The sequence below is a fragment of the Xyrauchen texanus genome, chromosome 17 (assembly GCF_025860055.1).
Source record: "Xyrauchen texanus isolate HMW12.3.18 chromosome 17, RBS_HiC_50CHRs, whole genome shotgun sequence".
Classification (NCBI taxonomy): Eukaryota; Metazoa; Chordata; class Actinopteri; order Cypriniformes; family Catostomidae; genus Xyrauchen; species Xyrauchen texanus.
In genome coordinates, this window is record NC_068292.1 from 37,166,751 (window position 1) to 37,190,715 (window position 23,965).

Sequence of the window (23,965 nt, forward strand, 5' to 3'; positions counted from 1 at the left end):
AAATTAAAATATAATTTATAAATAATTATATTTGGTAAAAAAACAATCTACTTTATAAAAAAAGTACCTATACCGCACAACCCTACCCTTGTCCCATCCCAGATATGCATGACTTTCTTCAGCAGAACACAAACAAAGATTTTTAGAAGAATATCTCAGCCCTGTAGGTCCAAACAATACTTGTGACTGGTGATCAGACATTTGTAGCTCCCAAAATCACATAAAGGTAATCCATAAGACTCCTGTAATTAAAATTATATATTCAGAAGCCATATAATAGGTGTGGGTGAGAAACAGAACAATATATGTCACGTTTTACTCTAAATCTCCACTTTAACTTTCAGATGTGAAAGTGCAGATTTAGAGTGATAAAAGGACTAAAGCGTTGTTCTCCTTCTCATCCACAATTAAATAGCTTCTGGAGATATGGATTAATTTGTGATTTTTGGAGCTTCAAAGTTCTGGTCAACATTCACTTGCATTGTGAGGACCAGCTGAGATATTCTTCTAAAAATCTTTGTTTGTGTTCTGCTGAAGAAAGAAAGTCTTGAGAGTGAGTAAATCAGGGGTGCCCAATACGTCGATCGCGATCTACTAGTCGATTGCAAAGGCAATGCTGGTAGATCGCACAAAATTTAAATGTACTTTCGTTAAATTTTTATAAAAAGAAATATAATGTCTTTCCTTCTTTTAGTTTCTGTCTGACTTGCACTTGACGAGTAAATATTGACCAGGCGAGAATTTTGTTTATTCAGTTGCCATGACAACTAGGTTTGCGCATACGTGCCTTACAAGGGCTTCTGAGAACAGAGTGCGAAATTGCGATGCTAGCAGTGTTTGAGACCTGCTACAAGCAGCTACTGCCCGGATTATGCTAAACTGTCTGATTCCATTCAGTGCAAGTCATCAGAATAAGGTAAATGCCCTGACTATTGTAATCTATTGTGCTGTAGGTGTTTTGGGTTTAGTTTTAAACTGAATGATATCAACATTGAACATTATTATAAATTTTTTTTATTAAATAGAAGATGAATTCCATGTAGGGATACATGCAGTATACAACAAGCATTTTCTTTTTTTAAATTAAACTGTGTTTTTTTTAGTTGGTAGATCTTATTGAGTTGGTCATTTAAAAGTAGATCATCATGTAAAAAAGTGTGGGCACCCCTGGAGTAAATGATGAGAGAATTTTCATTTTTGGGTGAACTATCACTTTAACATAAACATAATTTACATAATTTACTCAACACCATGTTGTATGACATTATTCTGTGGAACACAACATATAGGCAGAACATAAGCCCCACTTTCATCTTGTTTGTATACAATGGTACTGAGGCTTTTACTCTGGTTAAACATCTACTTTTGTGTTCAAAGGAAGAAAGTCATACAGGTTTGGAACAACATTAGGGTTAATCAAAGTTGACAGAAGTTTCGTTTTGTTGGTGAACTATCCTTTGAAGCAATTCCAAAGTCAGTTTTATTCAAAGGAATAAGTGTTAAATTTGTATCTCTTTTGTACAATGAAACTGACCGTTTTCTTTTTGGAAATTCTACACATCACCTCTTCCTATTGTTGTTTGAAGTTTTTTTTTTTTCTAACAAAAATGTGGATTTATAAAAATAGATTTTCTTCAGGAACATGGCCCTACATCTTATGTCTGTAAATGTTGGGTTCACAGTTTTTCAATTACTTGGGTTTCAATTACACATTGTCTGTACTTGAATACATTCTGAAATTTTGGGAGGTTCTCCAATGCCGATACGCCCAATCTGTTGACCAAACAATAAAGAGGATTTCTAAATTAACTATATACTGTATGAACCCAGCTCATAATACCTTTTCACACAATGTTCGAATAGTGTCATAAAAACATCCAGGTTTTGAAAAATCCCTTCCTATTTCTAAACCAAATGTTGTATATTTTCTGCACAGACATTTGACATTCAAAACACCCAATTTACTTTCCTTTGCATAATAGTAATGAAGTGCCAGAAGATGACCATTTTTAGTTCTCAGACATGAAAACCCATGGCCAGCCATGCTTTATTTTCAGTTATGTAAACTATTAAACAAATTGGCAAAAATTAAACTCATACATGGTGTTGGTTTTTCATGGTCTAAAATATTTCCTGACAAAGTAAAAAGGTATCACTCGCAGCTACCCCAGATGAATCGAACTTCGTATCCTAAATGAATATTTTAATGCTGATTTATTAGAGAGCTGTCCATTTTAATTATTGACTGATAGCACATCTGACACTGAAGTTACTGTAATTTTTCACAGCTTACATCCAGGAAATGTTTTTATAAAAAGTAAATAAATTCTCTGGGATTTTCTGTCCAGTCAGAAAAAAAAACACATTATGTTACAGCCTTATTCTAAAATGGATTAAATTCATTATTTTCCTCAATTCTACAAACAATACCCCATAATGACAATGTGAAGGAAGTTTGATTGAAATCTTTGCAAATTTATTACAAAATAAAAATCACATGTACAGAAGTATTCACAGCCTTTCCTCAATACATTGTTGAAGCACCTTTGGCACCAATTACAGCCTCAAGTCTTTGTGTATGATGCTACAAGCTTAGCACACCTATTTTTGGGCAGTTTCTCCCATTCTTCTTTGCAGGACTTCAAGCTCCATCAGGCTGGATGGGGAGCGTCGGAGCACAACCATTTTCAGATCTCTCCAGAGATGTTCAATCGGGTTCAAGGCTGGGCCACTCAAAGACATTCACAGAGTTGTCCCGTAGCCACTCCTTCGTTATCTTGGCTGTGTGCTTAGTGTCATCGTCCTATTGGAAGATGAACCTTCGCCCCAGTCTGAGGTCCAGAGCGCTCTGGAGCAGGTTTTCATCAAGGATCTCGCTGTAGATTGCTGCATTCATATTTCCCTCGATCCTGACTAGTCTCCCAGTTCCTGCCGCTGAAAAACATCCCCACAGCATGATGCTGCCACCACCATGCTTCACTGTAGGGATGGTATTGGCCAGGTGATGAGTGGTGCCTGGTTTCCTCCAGACATGACACTTGCCATTCAGGCCAATGAATTCAATCTTTGTTTCATCAGAGCAGAGAATTTTGTTTCTCATGGAATGAGAGCCCTTCAGGTGCCTTTTGGCAAACTCCAGACAGGCTGTCATGTGCCTTTTACTGAGGAGTGAGAGGCTTCTGTCTGGCCAATCTACCATACAGGCCTGATTGGTGGAGTGCTGCAGAGATGGTTGTTCTTCTGGAAGGTTCACCTCTCTCCGCAAAGAAACACTGGAGCTTTGTCATAGTGACCATCGGGTTCTTGGTCACCTCCCTGACTCCCTGCCCTTCTCCCCCGATTGCGCAGTTTGGCTGGGCGGCCAACTCTAGGAAGAGTCCTGGTGGTTACGAACTTCTTCCATTTACAGATGATGGAGGCCACTTTGCTCATTGGGATCTTCAATGCTACAGCCATTTTACTGTACCTTTCCCCGGATCTGTGCCTCGATACAATCCTGTCTTGGAGGTCTACAGACAATTCCTTGGACTTCATGGCTTGGTTTGTGCTCTGACATGCACTGTTAACTGTGGGACCTTATATAGACAGGTGTGTGCCTTTCCAAATCATGTCCAGTCAACTGAGTTTACCACAGGTGGACTCCAATCAAGTTGTAGAAACATCAAGGATGATCAGTGGAAACGGGATGCACCCAAGCTCAATTTTGAGTGTCATGCAAAGGCTGTGAATACTTATGTACATGTGATTCTTTTTTCTTTTTTATACATTTGCAAAGATTTCAAACAAACTTCTTTCACGTTATCATTATAGGGTATTGTTTGTAGAATTTTGAGGAAAATGATGAATTTAATCCATTTTGGAATAAGGCTGTAACATAAAGTGTGGAAAAAGTGAAGCGCTGTGAATACTTTCCGGATGTACTGTATTTGATGAACGTAAACTTTCAACATTGGAGTACGAAGCCAATCTAAGGGGCCATTACTTAGTTATTTATCTACACAGATGTTTAATAACATTACTTACCCCTTTAAATAAATAGTTCTCCAAAAGTTCAAAAGACCAAGTAAGTCACAAATTTGTATTACTTTTTTATTCTGCAGAACATAATTTTTTTTTTTAAACAATATTTCAGCTCTTTTTGTCCATACAAAGCAAGCCAAAACATGTGTGCCGTCATGTTCACACCAAAACATCTGGCTGTATTGCACCGTGTCAGTTCTTACGTGAATATGCAAGTGCGTATGATTCAAGCACCAGTGAATGAGCTTCTCTTATGAATGTGCATATGAGAGCTAGGCAGAAGTGAAGGTTTTTGGCACACAAGGACTGAATTTTTGCTTTGTTTTTGCACTAAATTATTGTATCACTTCAGAAGAAGACATGGTTTAAACCGCTCGAGTAGTATGGATTAATCCAGAGATTATTTCGCAGAGATAGGCCACTTCTTATAAAATGAATGGGAGAAATTGGAAAGCTCAACCAAAGAGCTCGGAGCACCCAACAGTCAGTGGATTATGAAAGGACGTCCCGGAATACAGTTAAAAGAGCCAATCACCTTTTAGAGACAGACATGACCTGTCAATCAACTCTAGAACGCACATGCGCATTAGCTATACAAGCTGGGAAAATTGCATTTTTTAAGCGTAACCTGAGTTAAAAGATCACAATGTATGATACCAGTATTGTCAAATTTTATTGCTGATTTGAAATATGTTCTATGATCGGAATCTTGACCAACCATTTTGGAGATTTCTGTCTTTCCCCATTCAAGTAGATAGGAGCTGCACTGTCATGACTGTAAATAGCCTCCTGGGAACGTTCCAAAGATGGCCAATAGTGTACTGACTTGCTAGAAAGACTTTGATTAATCTCATGCTGCCTTTATGTCCTATTTGGAGCTTGAAAGTTTAGGACCCCACTGACTTGCATTGTATAGACAAAACTTTATGGAGTTTAAGACGGCAGGAGGGTGAGTAAATGACAAGAGAATTATTTCTGGGTGAAGTATTACTTTAGGCATTCATTTTGGTGCCTTTTATAAATGACAGACATCCACAAGTGTGGTCGCATACATGCATGCCTGCTTATGAAATGATTTGTCAGCAATGGCATTAAATATCATTATATTCCACCCCAAGTCATTTCCAAATGAGAATCTGACAGTCAGTCACAATGAGCCATTAACCAATTAGGAAGGAAGGTCCTGAGGAACATTCAATTCTGCCCACCCCCTGGATGACCTAGAGGTTTACGTGCCTCTCCACGTCGTCCCGGCCCTGAGTGTTTACGAGGGCCCTTTCCTCTGCCAGTACCTTCTCCCCTTCCAGCTCCTGTACCTTCTCTCTTCCTCCTATGTCCATGTTTTTGGCCTGCAGCTTCCTCTTTAATATCCTGTGCCCACAAGGCATCAAATGAACCTGGTGCTTGGTAGCCTGGCTGGTTCTTGTCAAGGGAGTCTCTGGAGAGCAGTACCCATAAACATGGCACATTTCTGTTGACGGTGAGACTGTCCAACCCTGCCTCAGGCTCCAGAGGCTCCCAGACTTCCTGGACAGTGCGGTAGGCCAGCTTGGTATGCTGATTCAATCCGTGTATACGCCGTTTCATGATCTCCACGCACGTGATGGCTTTGGCTACGCTTGGGCCCACACCTGTGAACACGATCTGCTGGCACAGCTTCTCACCTGAACTAGTAGTTGCCGTTGAACCTTCTTGGATGCTTGTGTGTTCTGCCGAAACTGCCTTCTCCTCAAATCGGCTTAAAGCAAACCTCATCAGGTTGCGGATTTTGCTGCCATCTTTCACCCGAACTTCAGGGGTGTCAGTGGGTAGGTCGGGGAACGGACAGTGGCAGGGCTGCTCTACAGTGTGTGCTTTCTTGTAGTTCTCCATATCATCGAGTCTTAACCTGTGCACATTCAAGCACCAAAAAAAAAGGCTTTATAACGATTATATATACATAAAAAAAACAAGAAATCATCTGTGATACCGTACTATAAAAATATGCACAGAGCATATAAAGTAATGTTGGAGGGGTCGAGGAGGCCGATCGCACCATCTTTAGTGAGCCGTTGGCACCTCCCTTTAGATGGCAACCCTATGCATTGCGTACCTTGCCTATAAGGTTTTTGCGCCTCTGTTCACCTAGTATGATTTTGCTGGTGCTTGGTTATGCAATAAATCCCAGATAATCTTTAAAGTATTTAGTATCTATTTATATGACTAGTTAAAAGTTAGGACACACTTGACTGATGTTTTGTTTCTCATGCCTTTACACCTAAAGACTTAATGTATGACAATTGTTTTGAAGACAAATATAAATTGGGTGTAAGCATAACATGCATAATTGCTGTTTGTGTGTCTAATATATATATATATATATATATATATATATATATATATATATATATATATATATATATATATATATATATATATATGTGTGTGTGTTCACAGCTGTAATCTAGACAGAGGGTGGATTCCTTTTATGAAACTAAAATATAATTGTTTTCATTTGATACAAATTTTTGGGCTCTATAGAATTCCATAATTATAATTACTTTAATTTGAGGTACTTATTCCATCATTTTGATGACTATTATATGATGACAATAAAATGAGGGGTTAATAAATTAATGAAGAATGAACAGGTTTGTTCACTGTCCAAGCTTAAGACTGGTAGAGTATTTCAAAATTCTGTGGTGTGGTAAATAAGTAATATATTATCTAAACTAGTAGCTGTCATAAAAGCAAGTACATAATGCAGAAGATAAATAAAACCAAACATGATATTCTGTGCCACATACTCAGTTAATCATCAAGCCATGAATTAGCTAAAAAAAAAAAAAAAAAAAAGCAGAGTAGAAATAACATCCTAACAAAGTTAGTCGAACAGCAAAAATATTGTAAAATACTGTCCTCGAAACTATACATCTTTATTACTTGGACACTACATCACTATTGCATTTAAATTATGGCACAAACTTACTTTCCCTCACTTAGCCAGCTGGATAGCGAGCGAGCTCAGATGGCTGCGGGAGTTTTTCTAAATAATTGCTCTTTTGTGACACTGTACGAGTGTGCTATGGTGACATAAGTTTCAAAATATTTTAAACAGCTGAGTTAACTAAAACCAAACAACTGAATTGACGCAATCCAGCTGCAGCTGTTATGCTACTGCAGGCTTATCCACATTTGCCATCGCATGACGTCAACTCAATGTTTGCCGGTTTAAGTGAAACGCTGCCGCAAAAAGCAGCAAGTGTTCATGGGAGGCGTAGTTCTCCATTATTATTTATTTATTTATCGAAAAAAACTTTAATAAGTACATATATATATATATATATATATATATATATATATATGTTAATAAACCGCTTGTTAGCACAAAGGAGTGAAGCTTAGATCACATTCACTGATTTGCAAATACAAGGAAATAAAACAAAATAAGAGATAGAAGGTAGGCCTAGGTCATTAGCCTACAGCGCAGGAAAGATCCATTACAGCAAATAAAAATGTCTAACATTTATTTATTACGAGTAAGTACATTTATCAAGTTATCTATACCGCAAGAAATCCGAAATTCAGTTTAAAATTAATATTTAATAGTATTCTTTGAAATGGTAACTGAAACATTAATAGAATGCAAGTTTATACAATCCCAAACTTTATTTGAAGTATTTGAAAATCGGACATAAGGACAAAATGTATAAGGATATGTACTTATCGTCTTTCATGAAGGCACTACAATTCCATAAAGCATTGCGAATTATGTCATGGAAATACTATGGAATAAATATAAATTAGGGTTGTCAATTTAATGCGTTAATTCAGTGTGATTAATTTTATAAAAAAATAACGGTTTAAAATGCCCCCAGATTGTAATAAGGAAGATTCCTGAGAAATGCAAGCTTGTAGTACCACCTGTTTACTACAGAGGGCAATAATTGAAATTTCAGATGTGTGGCAACGTGCAGTTTATACAGTGAAGAAATCAACCAGATAGCGCAAAACATTCAAAACATTTGGAGTGCAAACTCGAACTAAGGGATCGCAAGATGTGTTCTAAGTATTAAACTATTTTTAACTTGACACAGTGACCTAAAAATGTTGTTTATGATGCAACGCACCGAGATGCTACCAGGGTTGCCAACTTTGGTGATTTGCCTGTAGTGAGATTTCTCCCCAAACATGTGCATGCAGCGGCCTACTGGAAATTTTGGCCGGCGGCCACTGCTGCCGCCACCACAAACCTCTTACCATCTAAACCTACACCGATTACATTAATTTCCCAATGTTTGATGTTTTTGTAAAAAAAAAGTGGGAAAGTTTATTGAAAACCTTCATTTATTTATATAGGTGCTCACAAAAAGTCTTTACAAGTGCCTTGTGAACTAGAACAAATAAACTGAATATGAGAATGTGTCAGAATTTCGAATGGTTTCTCCTAAACACTGACATTTGGCCTGTTGTAACGGGTTGTGGCAGACTTAGCATCTTTTATAATCTGAGCAGGGTGCTCATATTTGTAGCAGGGCTCAATGTTGCTCATTTTGATAGACATAATGGATGAAAGTGTGCCATCAAGAGACAGTTTATTCCGTGTGTCTGTCTTGCTAAGTCCAACCACAGAGAAGGTACGTTCAGCATCAGCATTAGAATGTGGCAGAATCAACACTAGCTGTGCAACCGTTACCAGTCTTGGGAATTGTAGGGTTCCACTTATGCGGTTCTTCACAGTGCTGAGATTCCAAATTCGATCCATCCTGTGGTACTCTCCATCTGCACTCTCTCTGACAACAGCATCTCTCCAGATGGCATCAGGGATGTCTTTTTCTTCCATCATCTGGTACTCCAGGAATTCATCATTTAAATGGTCCTGTTCCCTCAGCTCGTCATATGGAAGGAGATGGTTGAACCTAAACATTAGAGAAACAGAATGAACCATCACTTGTATACCAACTCCTAAACTTATTCCACCTTTTCTCCACTATAATGATGGTAGGATGGATACCTTTGAACAAAGTACTGCACATAATCCACAGCAACATCCATTTTCTGCTTTAAGTCCACAAACTTGGCATACTGCAGCACTTGGTCATTCAGAGGCAGCTTGGCCAAGGCATACTCCACTGATCTTATGAAGAAACTTCTTGCTGCCATGTGAAACTTCTTAACAGCCTCAGGGGAGACATGACCAGCTTCAACGAGTCTGTTCAAGGTGGTTCTTGTTGTGAAGCCAATGCCAAGCTGTGAATCTACAGGCATCACAGAATGCACAATTGATCACCAAGAGTAACTTAAGACCAGCCAACAAAGTATTAAGGTAACTGTCTTTTGTGCCATCATACTGACCTGGGAGTTGGTTCTGATCTGCTCTGATCAACTGCTCTGAAAGCTTCTGGCTTCAGGAATTTTGACATCAGTTTCTTTATGAAAAACCTGATCTTTAGTACACAACACAATTTTATTCTACTTACGTTTATGCAAAGCAACACTGGGATGGCTCAGAAATAAGGAATAAAGTTCCATGTAATAATCTGTAATATTAACTACTTGCAACATTGAGTGTTACATACTTGGTCATGCAGTAGGTAGACGGAGGGGTCTTGACGTTGGAAGAGAAGGTTGAAGTGTGTAAAGATGATCAGCGTGGACTGATAAAAGAGCAGGTGACTTTCAGTCATTGGATCTTCAAACAGCACACGCAATCGGACGCACCTTGCTTGTTTCTCATCTGAAAGTAGAAATACAGGCAAAAGCAAAAATATCAATAGGAAAAAAATAAGTAATGATTAATGAATTGGAATATTGATGAAGTTAATTTAGGCTACTTCAATAATTCTGAAGTCTAATCAGACAGAGAATGTCAAGGCTCAGAAAACGTTTGCATTTATGCACATTTGAGTTAATTAGCAATAATGATGGTGTGACAAAGTGAACCTGAAAATATTGAACGGTTTCATAATATTCTAATTTTCTGAGATACTCAATTCTGTTTTAAAACCTGTAAGCTATAGCCTAATCATCAAAATTAGACTTGAAATATTTCACATTGTGTATAATGAATCAATGCAACATTGAATTAAGTTGTTGAATGAAAAATGAACTTTTACTCAATTTAAATCATTGATCCCTACTTGTACATCTTGTAATGTTATACTTTACTCAGGATAGGGTTCCATAGCAAGTGATATTCAGCCAATAGGTTTATAAAGCATACACTAGGTCAATACTTACCGCAGCTTCCAAAATAACTCCTGAGAGCAGCATAGAGGCGTAGAATACAGTTCACAACCTGCTCCAGACTCAGCCACCGTGTGCTCACATGAAGCAGCGTCTCCATGTAAGTCGTGTCACAGAACACACAACTCTGAAATGATAAATCATTGATTAATGCAAATGAGCAGTTCAATGTATTTAAAGGGATTGTAGAATGGGTGAATTGCTTATTATACGTATTATACCTTGTTCTTTGATGTTAATAAATAAGTGTGTTCTACTTTGTAAAATTGTATTTGAGCTTATCGGTAAATCAGTCCTACCCCCTTACATTTAGGCTGGGTATTGAAATGGTCTATTTTGGCCAAATGGCCCCTCTTTAGCAACGATTACTGAAATGTAGTTAAAATTACATCATAAATGAGGTGGCTGAATTACCATCAAGTTTATTCTTCCGTTTGGTGCTGCTTTTGAACCAATAGCCCACATCCACAGCCATGTCTTCAATATCAAACCCTGTGATCTATTTTTTTAAAGGCAGATATTAACAGAGTTCACAGAAAGCATGCAAGTGTTGTATGTAAATAAATATTTGCCTGGAGTACATTTTTGTAATACATGTCTGGGACTAATTTCAGTATTTACCTCGGTTTACACTGCACCAGCAGCAGATGCATTATTGTGCACTATGTGGCACGGGCAGCCCAATATGAACAAGGAGGGGTGCTCTTTCAGAACCCTTGTTTTTATGGAGTTTCTGTTTCCCACACACTGGCATTGTCCACAGAAAGGGAAATGCAATTAGTCCACGGTATTGAGTGCTTCTTCAACACTGAGTCTATCTTGGCAAAAATGGTTGCTGAAGTGCAAATGGCAAACTAAGCAAATGGCAAACTAATCAGGACAGGTGAAAACAATGACAGAAAACACGAACGCTAACAAGACTGTGGAGCTACAAAAGGGACAACAGAGAAAACTATGGAATAACAAAAGGGACAAAAATGGAAAACAAAGGGGCAACGGTAAAACAAGACAAGGTCATACATAACAAATATAGTTAAGTCAGGCCAAAGTTAGTTGCAAAAGGTACCCAAGAGAAAGAATTAAATGTCACCTGTGTCATTGGACCCATCTGTTGAGAGACTGAACGGTTTCTCCCTTAAGTGTTTCACAAGCTCAGACAAAAGATAGGGACTGACTGCCCCATTAATGATGGCCGACGTTTTGGTTCTCGCTGAGGAATATTTCTTTGCAATTTTTGAGTCTGGAAAACACTCCCTGAAAAGACGACTAAGATGATCAGCGAATGCTAAAGGAATATTATGGTTGACCATGGCCACCGCAACCTTGATCTCTGCCCTCCTAGTCTGCAAAATGAGAAACATAGAGTTACCTTTAGTACATAAAATACATAATACATAAAAAGATGTAATTTAACATCTGAAGTTGAACATGAGCCTATGTGAGCACTTGCATGGATCTTAATTTACTAATCACCTGAGTCTCAAGATTCAGTTCATCAGTTCTTGAACAAAATAAACTGTGTATTTTCTGGGAGCTTTCAAGTGTTTTCTGTTTTTTTATGTGACCGTCACTGGTGATGTGCCTCTGCACATCCGCTCTCCCTTGATGGCCGCACTCCAGTTCGCGCCTGCAGATGTCACACCAGAAATGGTGCTGGGTGGTGCCAGGTTTTATAAAAGGCCAATCTGTACTCCAGGCACTACTGAATTTTGTACTGTACTTTGCAGCTCCTGTTCTGGCCCTTTTCTTGCTTGAATTTCGACTGGCATCCTCCTCCTCATCCTGACAATGTCCCTCTTCCACCACCCTTGCCTCCATCTAAAAGGCAGGGTTAAATCTACATAATCACATGGCATCCTTCTTTCCAATTACACAATTATTCACGATACAGTAGCCAATTATACACTCACTACTCTGCAGAATAGCCGCTACACAAATGCTGAAGCCTCGTCTCGCACCTACCCCCCAATCCCCACCAGAGTCAGACCTCATATACCTGATATATTAATATATTTATATTTTTATACACACACCCCTGGTCCCCAACCCCCATTTTTAGCCTACCAAAAAAGATAGGCTACTACCTTTCTCGCTTAGTTAACGTTTACACATGTTTATCATCTAGGTCAGGTGTAACAATCATCTTTGAAACCAATTAGCTTACCTGCTGGTGAGATGCTGTTGTCTCCCCAATCTCCTCTCTACGTTTGTCCGTCCTCTTTCGAAAATATGTCAGCAAACTCATGATCTAACAAGGAGTTATAATCCATCGTTTGTGTTAATAATACCGTTGTTCTCATCCGTTTGCCACAGCAAAGTTCTAATTCTAATTTAAAAGACAACGTTAGCTACATACTAGCTGACCTAAACTAGCTTTCATTAACATTACACCTAAAACTTTAACGGTACCGTTTCTTTGCTTCGCTAAGAGTATAATAATGCGACTTTCTGTCAGACAAAGTTTAATAATGACATACAGTTGAGCAAGTATATCGTTTTAATAAATTATATGTTTCTTACCTAGATAACCATTGCTGATTCTACACCAAACAGCCACTAAACGTTTTCCTGGCGTTGAAGTTGAAGATGCTATGGAAGATGCCAATAAATAGACAGCAGACGTCACTAACGTACGACGACACATGTTTCCAGCGAATCAACAATCAGAGAAAGGCATTAGACACAGTGGTCCAATCAGTAGTTAAGAGCCTGAACTTGTTTATAGTAATTCGGAAATATTAGTGCACATGAGTGAAAAAAAATACAGCACAGAAGAATGTCTAATTTAGCGTGAGATTTCTTTGTTGAGCGTGAGACCGTGAGATTGAGGCTGGATGTGTGAGTGTCACGCCAGATGCGTGAGAGTTGGCAACCCTGCGCTACACAAGCATGTCTGACACTTGTTGAAACTGACGGGTCCTTAAACAAGCCCTCATAATAAATCTCGAACTGATTGACAAAATTCACTTCTGACATGGATTGCGGTGAACTGTATGCCAATGATTGGCTTATGTTCAATAATTTGGTAGTAAACAATACATTGTATTCTAAAGCCGCTTTTTGTATTGTCTTATTAATGATTAACTCTTCTGCAAATAATTATGTATATATATTTTTTATATTTAAAGATAACTATGTATAATTATTTCATCATTATATATTGAACTATTGTTATATGAGGGGCTTTCTTAGCACATTTTTGTATATGCGATTAAATGCGATTAATCGCGATTAATTTATCGGGACATCATGTAATTAATTTGATTACAAATTTTTATTGATTGACACCCCTAATATAAATATGAATTGGAAACTATGCCCCTGCTCTCACATGGCTGCGAGCAGTGTTGGGAGGGTTACTTTTTAAATGTATTTCACTACAGATAACAGAACATATGCTGTAAAATGTAATTTGTAATGTATTCCGTTAGATTACTCAAGGTCAGTAATGTATCCTAATACTTTGGATTACTTCTTCAGCACTGGTAGATTTTTTTACTTGTTTTGGCTATAAAATCTGCCAGCACAGTAAGACAAAATACACATGATAAAAATACATTCTCTGAAAAACCTAAATATCTTATGCAGTGTTGTTTCTAAAACAAGATGAATCAAACTGATCTTGTCTTAATAATTTTTTTTATATTTTTACAGGAAAACAATACAAAGATTATTATCAAGAATATGATTTTTGCCCTAATATCAAAGGTCTTACTAGAAAAAAAGAAATTCTGATCTAACATGAATTTTCTTGATAAAAATCATGACTGTGCCTGGTAACCTGCAAGTAAAATGGCTAGAAAAAGCATTTTAGCTTAGCGTAAAGATGACAATTTACACAAGGTTTATTTCTATTTCTTCTGCTCCAATCTTACTTCTCTGTCTGCTCGTATGAATGTAACACATCATAAGAAAGTGTTTCACTGCTGTTTAAATGCACTTTGGATCACATCATTTATATGTATAAATGTTTTCCATCTGAAAGGACTAAATATTAAATGATAAAAATGCATAATATTTTAAATACCAATTATTTAAATTGTAACTGCAGTGGAATACAGTTTCTTATATTTTGTATTTTAAATCCGTAATCCCATTACATGATTTGGTTACTCCCAAACTCTGGCTGCGAGCGCTGTCCTCTCCATCTCTCTCTTTCTTTCACGGGCACGCAGAGACCGAGGGAGAGATATACCATGTGAAGATGGTTTAAGCAGAGTTTCTTACTTGTTTATTATGTGACAAATTACAGACAGTTCTCTGAATAATGACGAGAGAAAGCATAGCAAGTCAAATTAAAATGTGCGAATCCATAATATGCACGATAACAGTAAACAACATGTCAGTATCCTCGTCTAACGCAACGTGATAAGCAAAATCTCAAACATAAAAAAAGACATTTAAAAAACTGCAAATACAGAGGCAGAATTGCTGCTTCTTTGTGGTACATTAAGTCATATAAAATACATTAACATTGTATACATTTCATGAATATCCCATTTAGCATTAATGCATTTATAGACAGTTAAAACTGAAAATGCATTAATGTAGTTATGAATGTCATGATCATGAAAGTTTGATTTGAAAGATTTAATTGTTGACGAACTAGCCACTAATCTGTGAAGTATTAGGCCTAACTGCAGTATATGTTTGTTAATGGCAAATGGAATTATAAATTGTCATCAGTATATTATTAATTTATTAGTGGCTTAAGGAGATCCATCAGGACTGGTGTAGTTTGGTGCTGCCTGTAAGGTTTAATTAAGAAATAATAATTTGAAAAAGGTTTATCAGAGAAGCTTTCCTTTCCGTCAAATATGAAGAATCTTTTGTTAATGAATTTTGTAGTAATTTGTAACGCATGCATGCTCTGTTGTGATACTTTACTTGGACTCAAAACCTCAAATCCTCAAGGGTGGGGGACCCTCCAAGTTAAAAATTTAAAAAAATGGAAGACACTGTCCATTTCTTCATGTGACATGAACAATGTGATTTCTTCTTTTTTTTTCTTCTTCTTTTTTTTTTAAACAAAACTATAACTATGTAAACAAATCAGAAGTTCAACTTTCCCCTCCAAATGATTAATCTACTGATCCAACTTTGGCCACTGGGGGCAGTGCTTCAAATTTCAGTAAGTATAGACCGAATTTAGCTCAAGAAAATTCAACCAAATGCATCTGAAATCACTGATATATTAAACAGAATTCCTCACCAAACTGTTGTAATGTTCTTGCATCTCATAGATGTGCACTATAGTTTCAGTGCTTGATCATGTAATGTGCAATATTTACAATAGCTGAAATGTATCATTTTCAACATTCAAAAGTTACACTTTGATCTAATGGTGATTTTTCACTTAATAAGTAAGCATAAGAAAACTTAATGCATTTTAGATGATCTATCACAGAGCAGCATTTCAAAATCTACAGTATAAGCCTTAGTCCTCCTGATGTCTTAACTCTATATGCAAAAATTAAGAGAAGTGAAACATGCCTTTTACCACACCCTAAAATCAAATTTAAAGACATTACAAAATGGGGGGGGGGGGCCTTATTCGCAAAAAATGTGACGTTTTCTATAGTTTGTTATTATTTTATGCATGAGACTTGAAAAATCGATAAGTGACACTTTCAGATTCAAATAGCTTATCAAACCTCTAATAAATGTATACATTACTAAATGTATTTAGTATTAATCAACTTCTAATGCATTTATTGATTGACTGATTGATTTTACGTGATTTCTATTCCTTGTAATAAAGCTGCTGTGTTGCTGAGGAGATCAGAAGAAGAATCATTCATAAGACCAAAGCGCCACCAAGCGTTTAGAATCAGGAACTGATTCACAATTCTATCAGCGGGGGGGGTTGAGTAATTCACAAAAGTACAGTAGATACCAAGATATTACTGCTCATCCTTTATAACATTATATTTATGCACAATGTGGTTAAACAAAAGTTCAACCGATTATAACATAAGTCCCTGTAACACTTAATTCCAGAATACCTCTAAACTAAAACAAATAAATAAAAGCATGCAGTATCATGAATGTACAGAGTTGTTCTATTTCTAAACATTGTAAGAAAATAAATTAAAGGCTAAAAGGACTTTCTGAATGTTCACAGGTCCGTTTAGGCTAACAGTTAACTAAATGAAAATGATGCTCATGTGTCAGTGGGGATTTCTGTATCCATCACTCGCTGTAATATGAAGTGAAAAAGTTCTGATTAATGGCGAAGCTGCATCAGCTGCCAATTGTTACATTTTTTTTTTTATGTGATCTGCTGTTTATTGATGATTGATTACATTTGCATTACATTTACATTTATGCATTTGGCAGACGCTTTTATCCAAAGCGACTTACAGTGCACTTATTACAGGGACAATCCCCCCGGAGCAACCTGGAAATAAGTGCCTTGCTCAAGGACAAAATTGTGGTGGCTGTGGGGATCAAACCAGCAACCTTCTGATTAACAGTTGTGTGCATTAGCCCACTATGCCACCACCACTCCTAACTATACTTCAGATTATACCTAAGCAAGTAGATATGGTTGAATAAATGCAAGACTATATTCTGAGACTGCAGTCGTATTGTATGACTATGGGTAAACTTCTAGTGGTAAATATATATGAAGTTCTCAGCATTTATACATGAATATCAGGGGGGAGTGTGTGGAAGGTTTAGTTTGGAGCACACAGAATGATCATAGTAAGGGCATCATACTGTTCTTTCTCCTATTTCCCTTATTTTGAGCATAGTAAACATTTGTTAAAGAAGACGAAAACTAAACAAAACTAACAACAAACTGTGAAAACTAATGAAAAATATATCTAATTTAGAATGACAGATTGATATAAAATAGAAATAAAAACTAAATAAAAAATCCACACTGAACAATGTGTATGTTGGCTGGTCTGTGCAATCCCGTGTGGATTAACTAATTACAAAGACCAAATGTGCCATCATTTTTCTTTCTAAAACTCATGAAAAGGCTTTATGCATTCCAAAAAAGACACTTGTCACAAACTAAGAAACTGGATATTGGAGGTCATATAACAGTGATATGAATGAGAACTTTACCTCTCATAAGTAGAACTGCTTTGTGAAGGAGTGAGGTAGTTAAGCCTTTTGTAGCATGCAGGCTTCTTTTTATGACAGCAGCAAGCATTTTTCCATTTGAATTCATTTTCGGGATCTAGGGACATACATAAGCTCCTCCGAAGATTCTGTCCAATTAACGTATTTCACAGGGGGTGAGTTTTCACTCTCATCCTGCCAGTACAACTCCACAGTGAGAAGACTGTGACGTAGACTAATCCAGACTTCATCCTGCTGTGTGTTCAGGGTCTTGGCCATATCCTTCACCATATCTTCATTTATGGGACAAGCAAACTGATTTGTGGTAGCCATGCAGTACTCACGGGTCTCGGGCCAAGTCATAGTGTCTTTTCCAACTTGAAACACTCCAGGTGTCACCACACAGCCATAATAATCTAAATATACAAACACAATTCTATTTTTACCTTCACAATCATGTGCTTTGCAACAATTATTTCATTTTTATCTGCACATGATGTGATAGCTTACATTGCAAATGTGGTCAGCAGCACTTGTTGCCTTAAAGCCATAGTTATTTACTCACCTTCATGTTGTTCCAAAACTGTATGACATTCCTTCTTCCATGGAACATAAAGGAGATGCTAGGCCAAATATTGATACTGACAGCCTGTCACCTTTCACTTACACTGAACATAAATCAAGAGATCTGTCTATATTCTTCTAAATTTCTCCACTGGTGATCATGGAAGAAAGTAATTCGGGTTTGGAACGACAAGAGAAAATGATGACAGAATTTTCATTTCAGGATGAACTATACCTTTAAGGAACTTTTTCTACCAGATCTAACCCTTACATTTTTTTTTTTTTTTTTTTTTGGTGTAACCTAATGTATACAGATTGATTAAGTGATGTTAATTAAAAAAATAATTTTTAATCTTTTGACATTCAAATAATTTAGTAAAACTCGCGGTTACAGCAAGGCACTCACAATGGAAGTGAATGGGGCCAAGCCGTAAATGTTAAAATACACACTGTTTCAAAATGATTGCCCCAATATGTAAACATTGTGTTAATATGATTTTAGAGTGATAATATCAGGGATTAACCTGTGTTATTGCGTTTGCCAGATAATATGGTTACGTCGTCATGGCAACAAAGTTGTAATATTGGGCATGGCTTTGCACAGATATATTAGTAAGCAGTTTTAATCACATTAAAAGCTTGTTTACACATGTAATGTTTTCGCCTTGTGACTATACTTTTGAAACAGAGTGTATTTTCATGTTTTTGAATGAATGAATGAATGAATGAACGTTACATTTATAAAGCGCTTTTCTGACACTACACTCAAAGTAATTTACACAGTGAACAGGGTCTCCTCAACTACCACCAGTTTTCAGCATCCACCTGGATGATGAGACGGCAGCCATAGCGTGCCAGTACACTCACCACACACCAGCTAATGGTGGAGAGGAGAGAGTGGAGTGATGGAGCCAATTAATGGATGGGGATTATTAGGAGACCATGATTGAGAATCATGACTGGCCCCATTCACTTCCATAGTGAGGATCGAGACAAAATTATTTTTTGTGGTAATCAATTTTATGTCACAAATGTTGTCGGTTAAGATTAACTTGTACTGAACCCATTGCTTTTAAAAGTGGACTCACTTACCTGATCTTTCATTTATAGAAATAGCTGGGCCTCCAAAAACTATTGAGTTTTTATCTGTCCAGCATATAAACGCCAATCCTTGAGGTTTGCTGCCAGATGACGGCTGTTTGGTGTTGTAGAATTACTATAGATGAAGAGAAATTTGTGCCAGGAATTTCAGTCCATTCAGCCAAAAGCAAACCATTATGTGTAACATCATCCTTGCTGTCCGTTTCAGCTATCACAATGGCCCGATCATTATGTGGGAAGAAATGAAGCAGGTAGCAAGCGGAGAACATGTTTTCTGGGATCAATTCCATGATGAGGCCTGGACTGGTAAGTCTAAGAGACACGTTGTCTGAAGCAGTAACATATTGAGATGTGGTCTGCAGATACGGAAAAGGCAGGAGAATTGAAGAATTACTGACAGGTTGTAATAGAGCACCGTCATAAAATAGTGAGGATGTGTTTTGATCAGTTGCCATAAGTAACTGGGTCTGGGCTGTGCTTAAGATGGAGGGCACAATAAAATTCTGACCCTGAAACTTTGTGGGAAGTATCTGATTCACTACCATGTTACATTCACAGCTTGCAGTCTCTACACATGGGTGGGTCAGTGTGACAGCTATTTCATGGCTTGATTCAACCCTCACCACAGAACCATTGGTCAAAGTCTGGAAAAGCTGGAAAGCCTCAAGCCTCAATGTCTCTTCTTCATTGTCCGTATCTGTTTTCTTGAATATGGTGATATCATTTTCATTGCCCACTGCATTGATAATGTAGCTTGAATGAGCTGTATCTCATGGAACCAGTGGCTGTCTTAGACTGGTGGAATGATGCCAGTAACTCTGTGTAATTCAGGGAAGGGATCGAATAGTTTGTACTGAGATTTACAGTGGGTTGAACAACATTTGTCTGGACACTGCCTTCCCGCCGACTGAAAGAAACCACTGTGATATTTTTATCACTGGTAATTCGGACTGATTTATTGGAGTGATTAAGTTAATTTACTTCAAAACTCCCATGAATGTTCACAGTGTTGGTCTCCCCTGACTGCTGGATATTTCTTGGATTTTGTCATTGTAGATGACTGTGGCGTGGGGACGTGGTCATGTGTTTGTCTGAGGGAGAGAGAGGGAGAGCGGTAAGGCTTGTCACCTGGTTCATAATTAACCCTAACACCTGTCTCCTGTTATAGTGATGCGGAGGGAGACATAAAAGCCACGCCGAGTGTCCAAAGAACATACTGTGAGTGTTTAAGCATGTGTTAAATGCATAAAATACTGTGAATGATATAAGAATGTATTGGGGTGATGTATGCTGATGCATATGGGTAAGCTAATGTTGTTTGTATTTTCTGTTGACATTAGCCTCTACTGTATTTTATTGTATCTAATTTCATTGTAATTTTTTATTATTCGACTGTGCTTTTTCATCCGATATGGGCAGCATCTTGCTGGGGGCGGAAGTAGGCACCCACACAGACAAGTGGGCGCCCTGAAGTCCACCAGCCATCTCATCTCCAGCCACCCTCCAGTCAACAGTTTTCATAGTTGTCATATCTGTGATGGAATCAGTTTTTGTATTGTGCAATATCAATAATTTAGGCCATAAATTATTAACATAGAAGACTTTCTATTTAAAAAATTACATGGTAATTCATTCTAAGGAGACTACAAGAAGTGCCACAAACTGGAGCGCATAAACGTTGGCATATTTTTATTATTGTGAAAGAGAATAAAGAGTACATTTGTTCTCAATTAAAAATGCACAAATAATAATAAATATGATGATAACACTAATGATAACAATAAAAATTAACAACTACATTTAAAGCATATTAACAAATCATAAATATCAATTTCTAGATAGTTTTGTTAAATAAGTTAAATAAATGGTTATGAAATTAGATTTCTCATTTAAAATCATGATTAAACTTTTGTGATGTAGACAAATTTTATCAACTTAAAAAAGTTTAGAAAAAGAGAAATATGGACAGAACTATGGCTTAAATGTCCAAAGCAATAAATTCAAAGGTTATATCATTAAAGTATTTGGCATTTTTGTAGCAGACAGGCCTTTTTTTAGAGCAACAGCGTACTCTCTTCCAGGACGAAGTCATTGTGCCATCGAGTGACACAGAAGCACACATAGCATTATAAAGCTCATCTGGTTGTCCATCAGCCCATTTTGTATAGCTCACGTTGTAAACGCTCTCATAGGCGATCTGCCAGTACCACTCTAATGTGAACAGGCTGCGTCGCAGTCCGATCCAGATCTTCCCCTGAATGCCTTGTTTTTGCAGCCACTTGGTCATCTCGTCATGGGCCATCTTATTGGTTGGGCTGACCATTTGGTATGTTCTATTCAAGCAGTATTGATGGGACTCAGACCAGGTTATGAGATCTCTACCCACATGAAACTCTGCAGTTTCTGCCACACAGCCATCATTGTCTGTGTGCACACAAACATACAATTACACATTTATTCACTGTGAATTTTTATATTTTTATCTAACTTCAAGATGATAGGCCTAAACAGTGGACCTAAAAATAATTTAGACATTTAAAGAAAGATAGCACAACCAAACTGTTCTAAAACAAAAGGTTACAAATTATTAAAAAAAAATAGATATACTGTATACAGTTCAAAATGAAGTCAAAAGTATTAAGACTCTTTCTGTTTGTTAAACTTAGTGGAACATCTGTATGTAGTTAAAGAAAAAGTTCTTCCAAAAATTTTAATTAAAAAATGATCATGCCATCCCAGATGTGATTGACTTTCTTACTTTTGCAGAATACATATAGAGATGTTTTGAAATATATCTCAGCTCTGTGGGTCCATACAATGCATGTGAATGGTGACCAACATTTGAAAGCTCCAAAAAGCACATAAAGGCAGCATAAAAGTAATCCACACGACTTCAGTGGTTTATTCTATGTTTTCTGATGTGATGTTACTATGTTACTGAATAAGTATTAGATGTGAACAGACCGAAATATAACTCCCTTTTCACTATAAATCTTGACATCAGTAGTCTCCTTGGCAATCTTGATTTCTGCACATGCGTCAAGCACTAGGAAGTGTAATCGAGCTTGAAATCTTGTTTGTGCCTAGAGACTGCGATGGCATGATATACAGTGAAAATTTTGTTTTGGTTGGTTCTCACCCCAAAAATTATAGGATCTATTCAGAAGACATGGATTCATAGTCTGAAGGATTACATTTATGTTGCCTTTATGTGCTTTTTGGAGCTTCAAAGTTTTGTTCACATTCACTTATTTGTGTTAAACTATCTAGAGGTCATGGTTTATTTTTCAATAATTAATATATATGTTTATATATTTATAATTTAATTTATGATCTAATCAGTAGTGGTATTTTTCCACCTGTTATCATAGAGTGATTTTTAAGTCACTGCAAAAGGGCCGATGAATGATATTCTTCTGACCGCTTTGTAATTTTGAATTGATTCTATTTTCATTTCATTTGAAGCGTAATTTGAAATTATTTTGGATACATTTTTTAGTGTTTCAATAAATGAATTTAATTGTTTAAAATGAAAATTGACCAGTATATGTAAAGTGTGTGCCAATACAATTACTGTTACTACTAGCTTGTAAAAGTCTCTTTCTAGCATTCTTATAAGATTTTGAAGGATTCATCAGTGTGTGCTATTCCTGAGGGAAGCATGTATTAATTTGCCCTGCCTTTAAAATGATGACTTTTACTTTTTAAATGACAACAATAAGCCTTATGTATTATTATTTATTATTTTTTAAATCTCTCCCTTCCAGCCACACATCATGAGAATTTTTTTTCTAATTGGATATCATGTTTCACTCTGAAAAACGTCACATGGTGGAGGTAAAAAGGTTTGCAAACAATGTCATGATCAAAAAATCGTGGACAAAAGAGTATAATTTTACCTGGGTCTTCATTTAAAGGGATAGCTGGACATCCGTAAACGATTCCTCTTTCCGTCCTCTCAAACATGTACACTCCGATCTTTAAGGATGGATGCCAGATGATGTGTGTGCCAGTAAGGAACACTGATACTGAGGTGTACTGTGTACCGGTTATCTGTTTCCAGTCAGCTGGTAAAATGAAACCTTCATCTATATGCACATCATCCTTGTGGGCCTCTTTAACAATCACTAAAGCCTCGCCTTGTGTGGAGTTGAACTGCACCAGGTAGCAGGCAGCAAACATGCTTTCTGGGACCAATTTAAGGATGAGACCTGGACTGTCTGCAGTAACATACTTGGATACTTTCAGAAGATTCAACTCTGAGGAATCTTGTAGCAAAGTGGTGTTCATGTTCCTCACTGATGGCACAACAAATGTATCACCCCACTGATCCTTGGGTAGAATCTGGCTCACCACCATGTTGCATCCACATTCTGCTGTTTCCAGACATGGGTGGGTCAGCAGCACAACCACTCGACCACTAGACAGTATCAGAATCTCTTTACCCAGGGTGTGACGTTGGTAAAGTTTATAAGAGCTGAGTGTAACGTTAAATTCTTCTTGATCATTTATGCTGCCTCTTTTGACAGATATATTGTTCATGGCATTTATAGCATTGATTATTATCACCCTGAATGAATTGCTACTGCTGTTTTGGTTGAGTGAATCATAGGATACTTTTCTTTTTCTTTAAATCTATCTTCTTTAAATAACATAAGCACTGCTTAAAATATGTTTTATTACATTGATTTTATTCTTCAAATCTGATTGCTCATTGCCTCTTTTGATCTAAAACTAATACATCTGGCTTCAGCTTCAGCCTTGAATTAAAGTCCCACACCATCTTAACCATTCAGATTTGAAACCCTCTATTCCAACATCAAGTTTGTTTATATACATACCATCGATAATGCATATGAATATCTAACATTTTGTTGTTTTGTTCACTATCAAAAAGACTTACCTGAAGTTACAAGGCCACAGTTCTTTCCCTCTCTGAACAAAATCATCTTCATTTGTATGTTTTTCTTGCCAGACA

At 37.0% G+C, this 23,965-nt stretch overlaps 1 protein-coding gene and 1 long non-coding RNA gene across 3 annotated transcripts; one reads left to right on the forward strand and one right to left on the reverse strand.

Annotated features, from left to right (window-relative positions):
- Positions 1-820: 820 nt before the first annotated feature.
- On the forward strand, positions 821-22,541 carry LOC127658029 (uncharacterized). 2 transcript variants are annotated; one of them, XR_007972344.1, is made up of 4 exons: positions 821-916; positions 19,196-19,293; positions 19,546-20,205; positions 20,407-22,541. It is a non-coding gene; the product is annotated as an uncharacterized LOC127658029 (long non-coding RNA). The 2 variants fall into 2 exon arrangements; XR_007972343.1 differs by having other exon boundaries at positions 19,546-22,541.
- LOC127658028 (ribonuclease P protein subunit p25-like protein) lies at positions 3,934-7,193 on the reverse strand. Its single transcript, XM_052147095.1, has 2 exons — positions 6,989-7,193; positions 3,934-5,908 (listed from the first exon to the last, which is right to left on the reverse strand). Exon 2 carries the CDS (start codon positions 5,890-5,892, stop codon positions 5,215-5,217), a length of 678 nt encoding a protein of 225 aa, XP_052003055.1. The 5' UTR covers positions 5,893-5,908; positions 6,989-7,193; the 3' UTR covers positions 3,934-5,214.
- Positions 22,542-23,965: the final 1,424 nt, after the last annotated feature.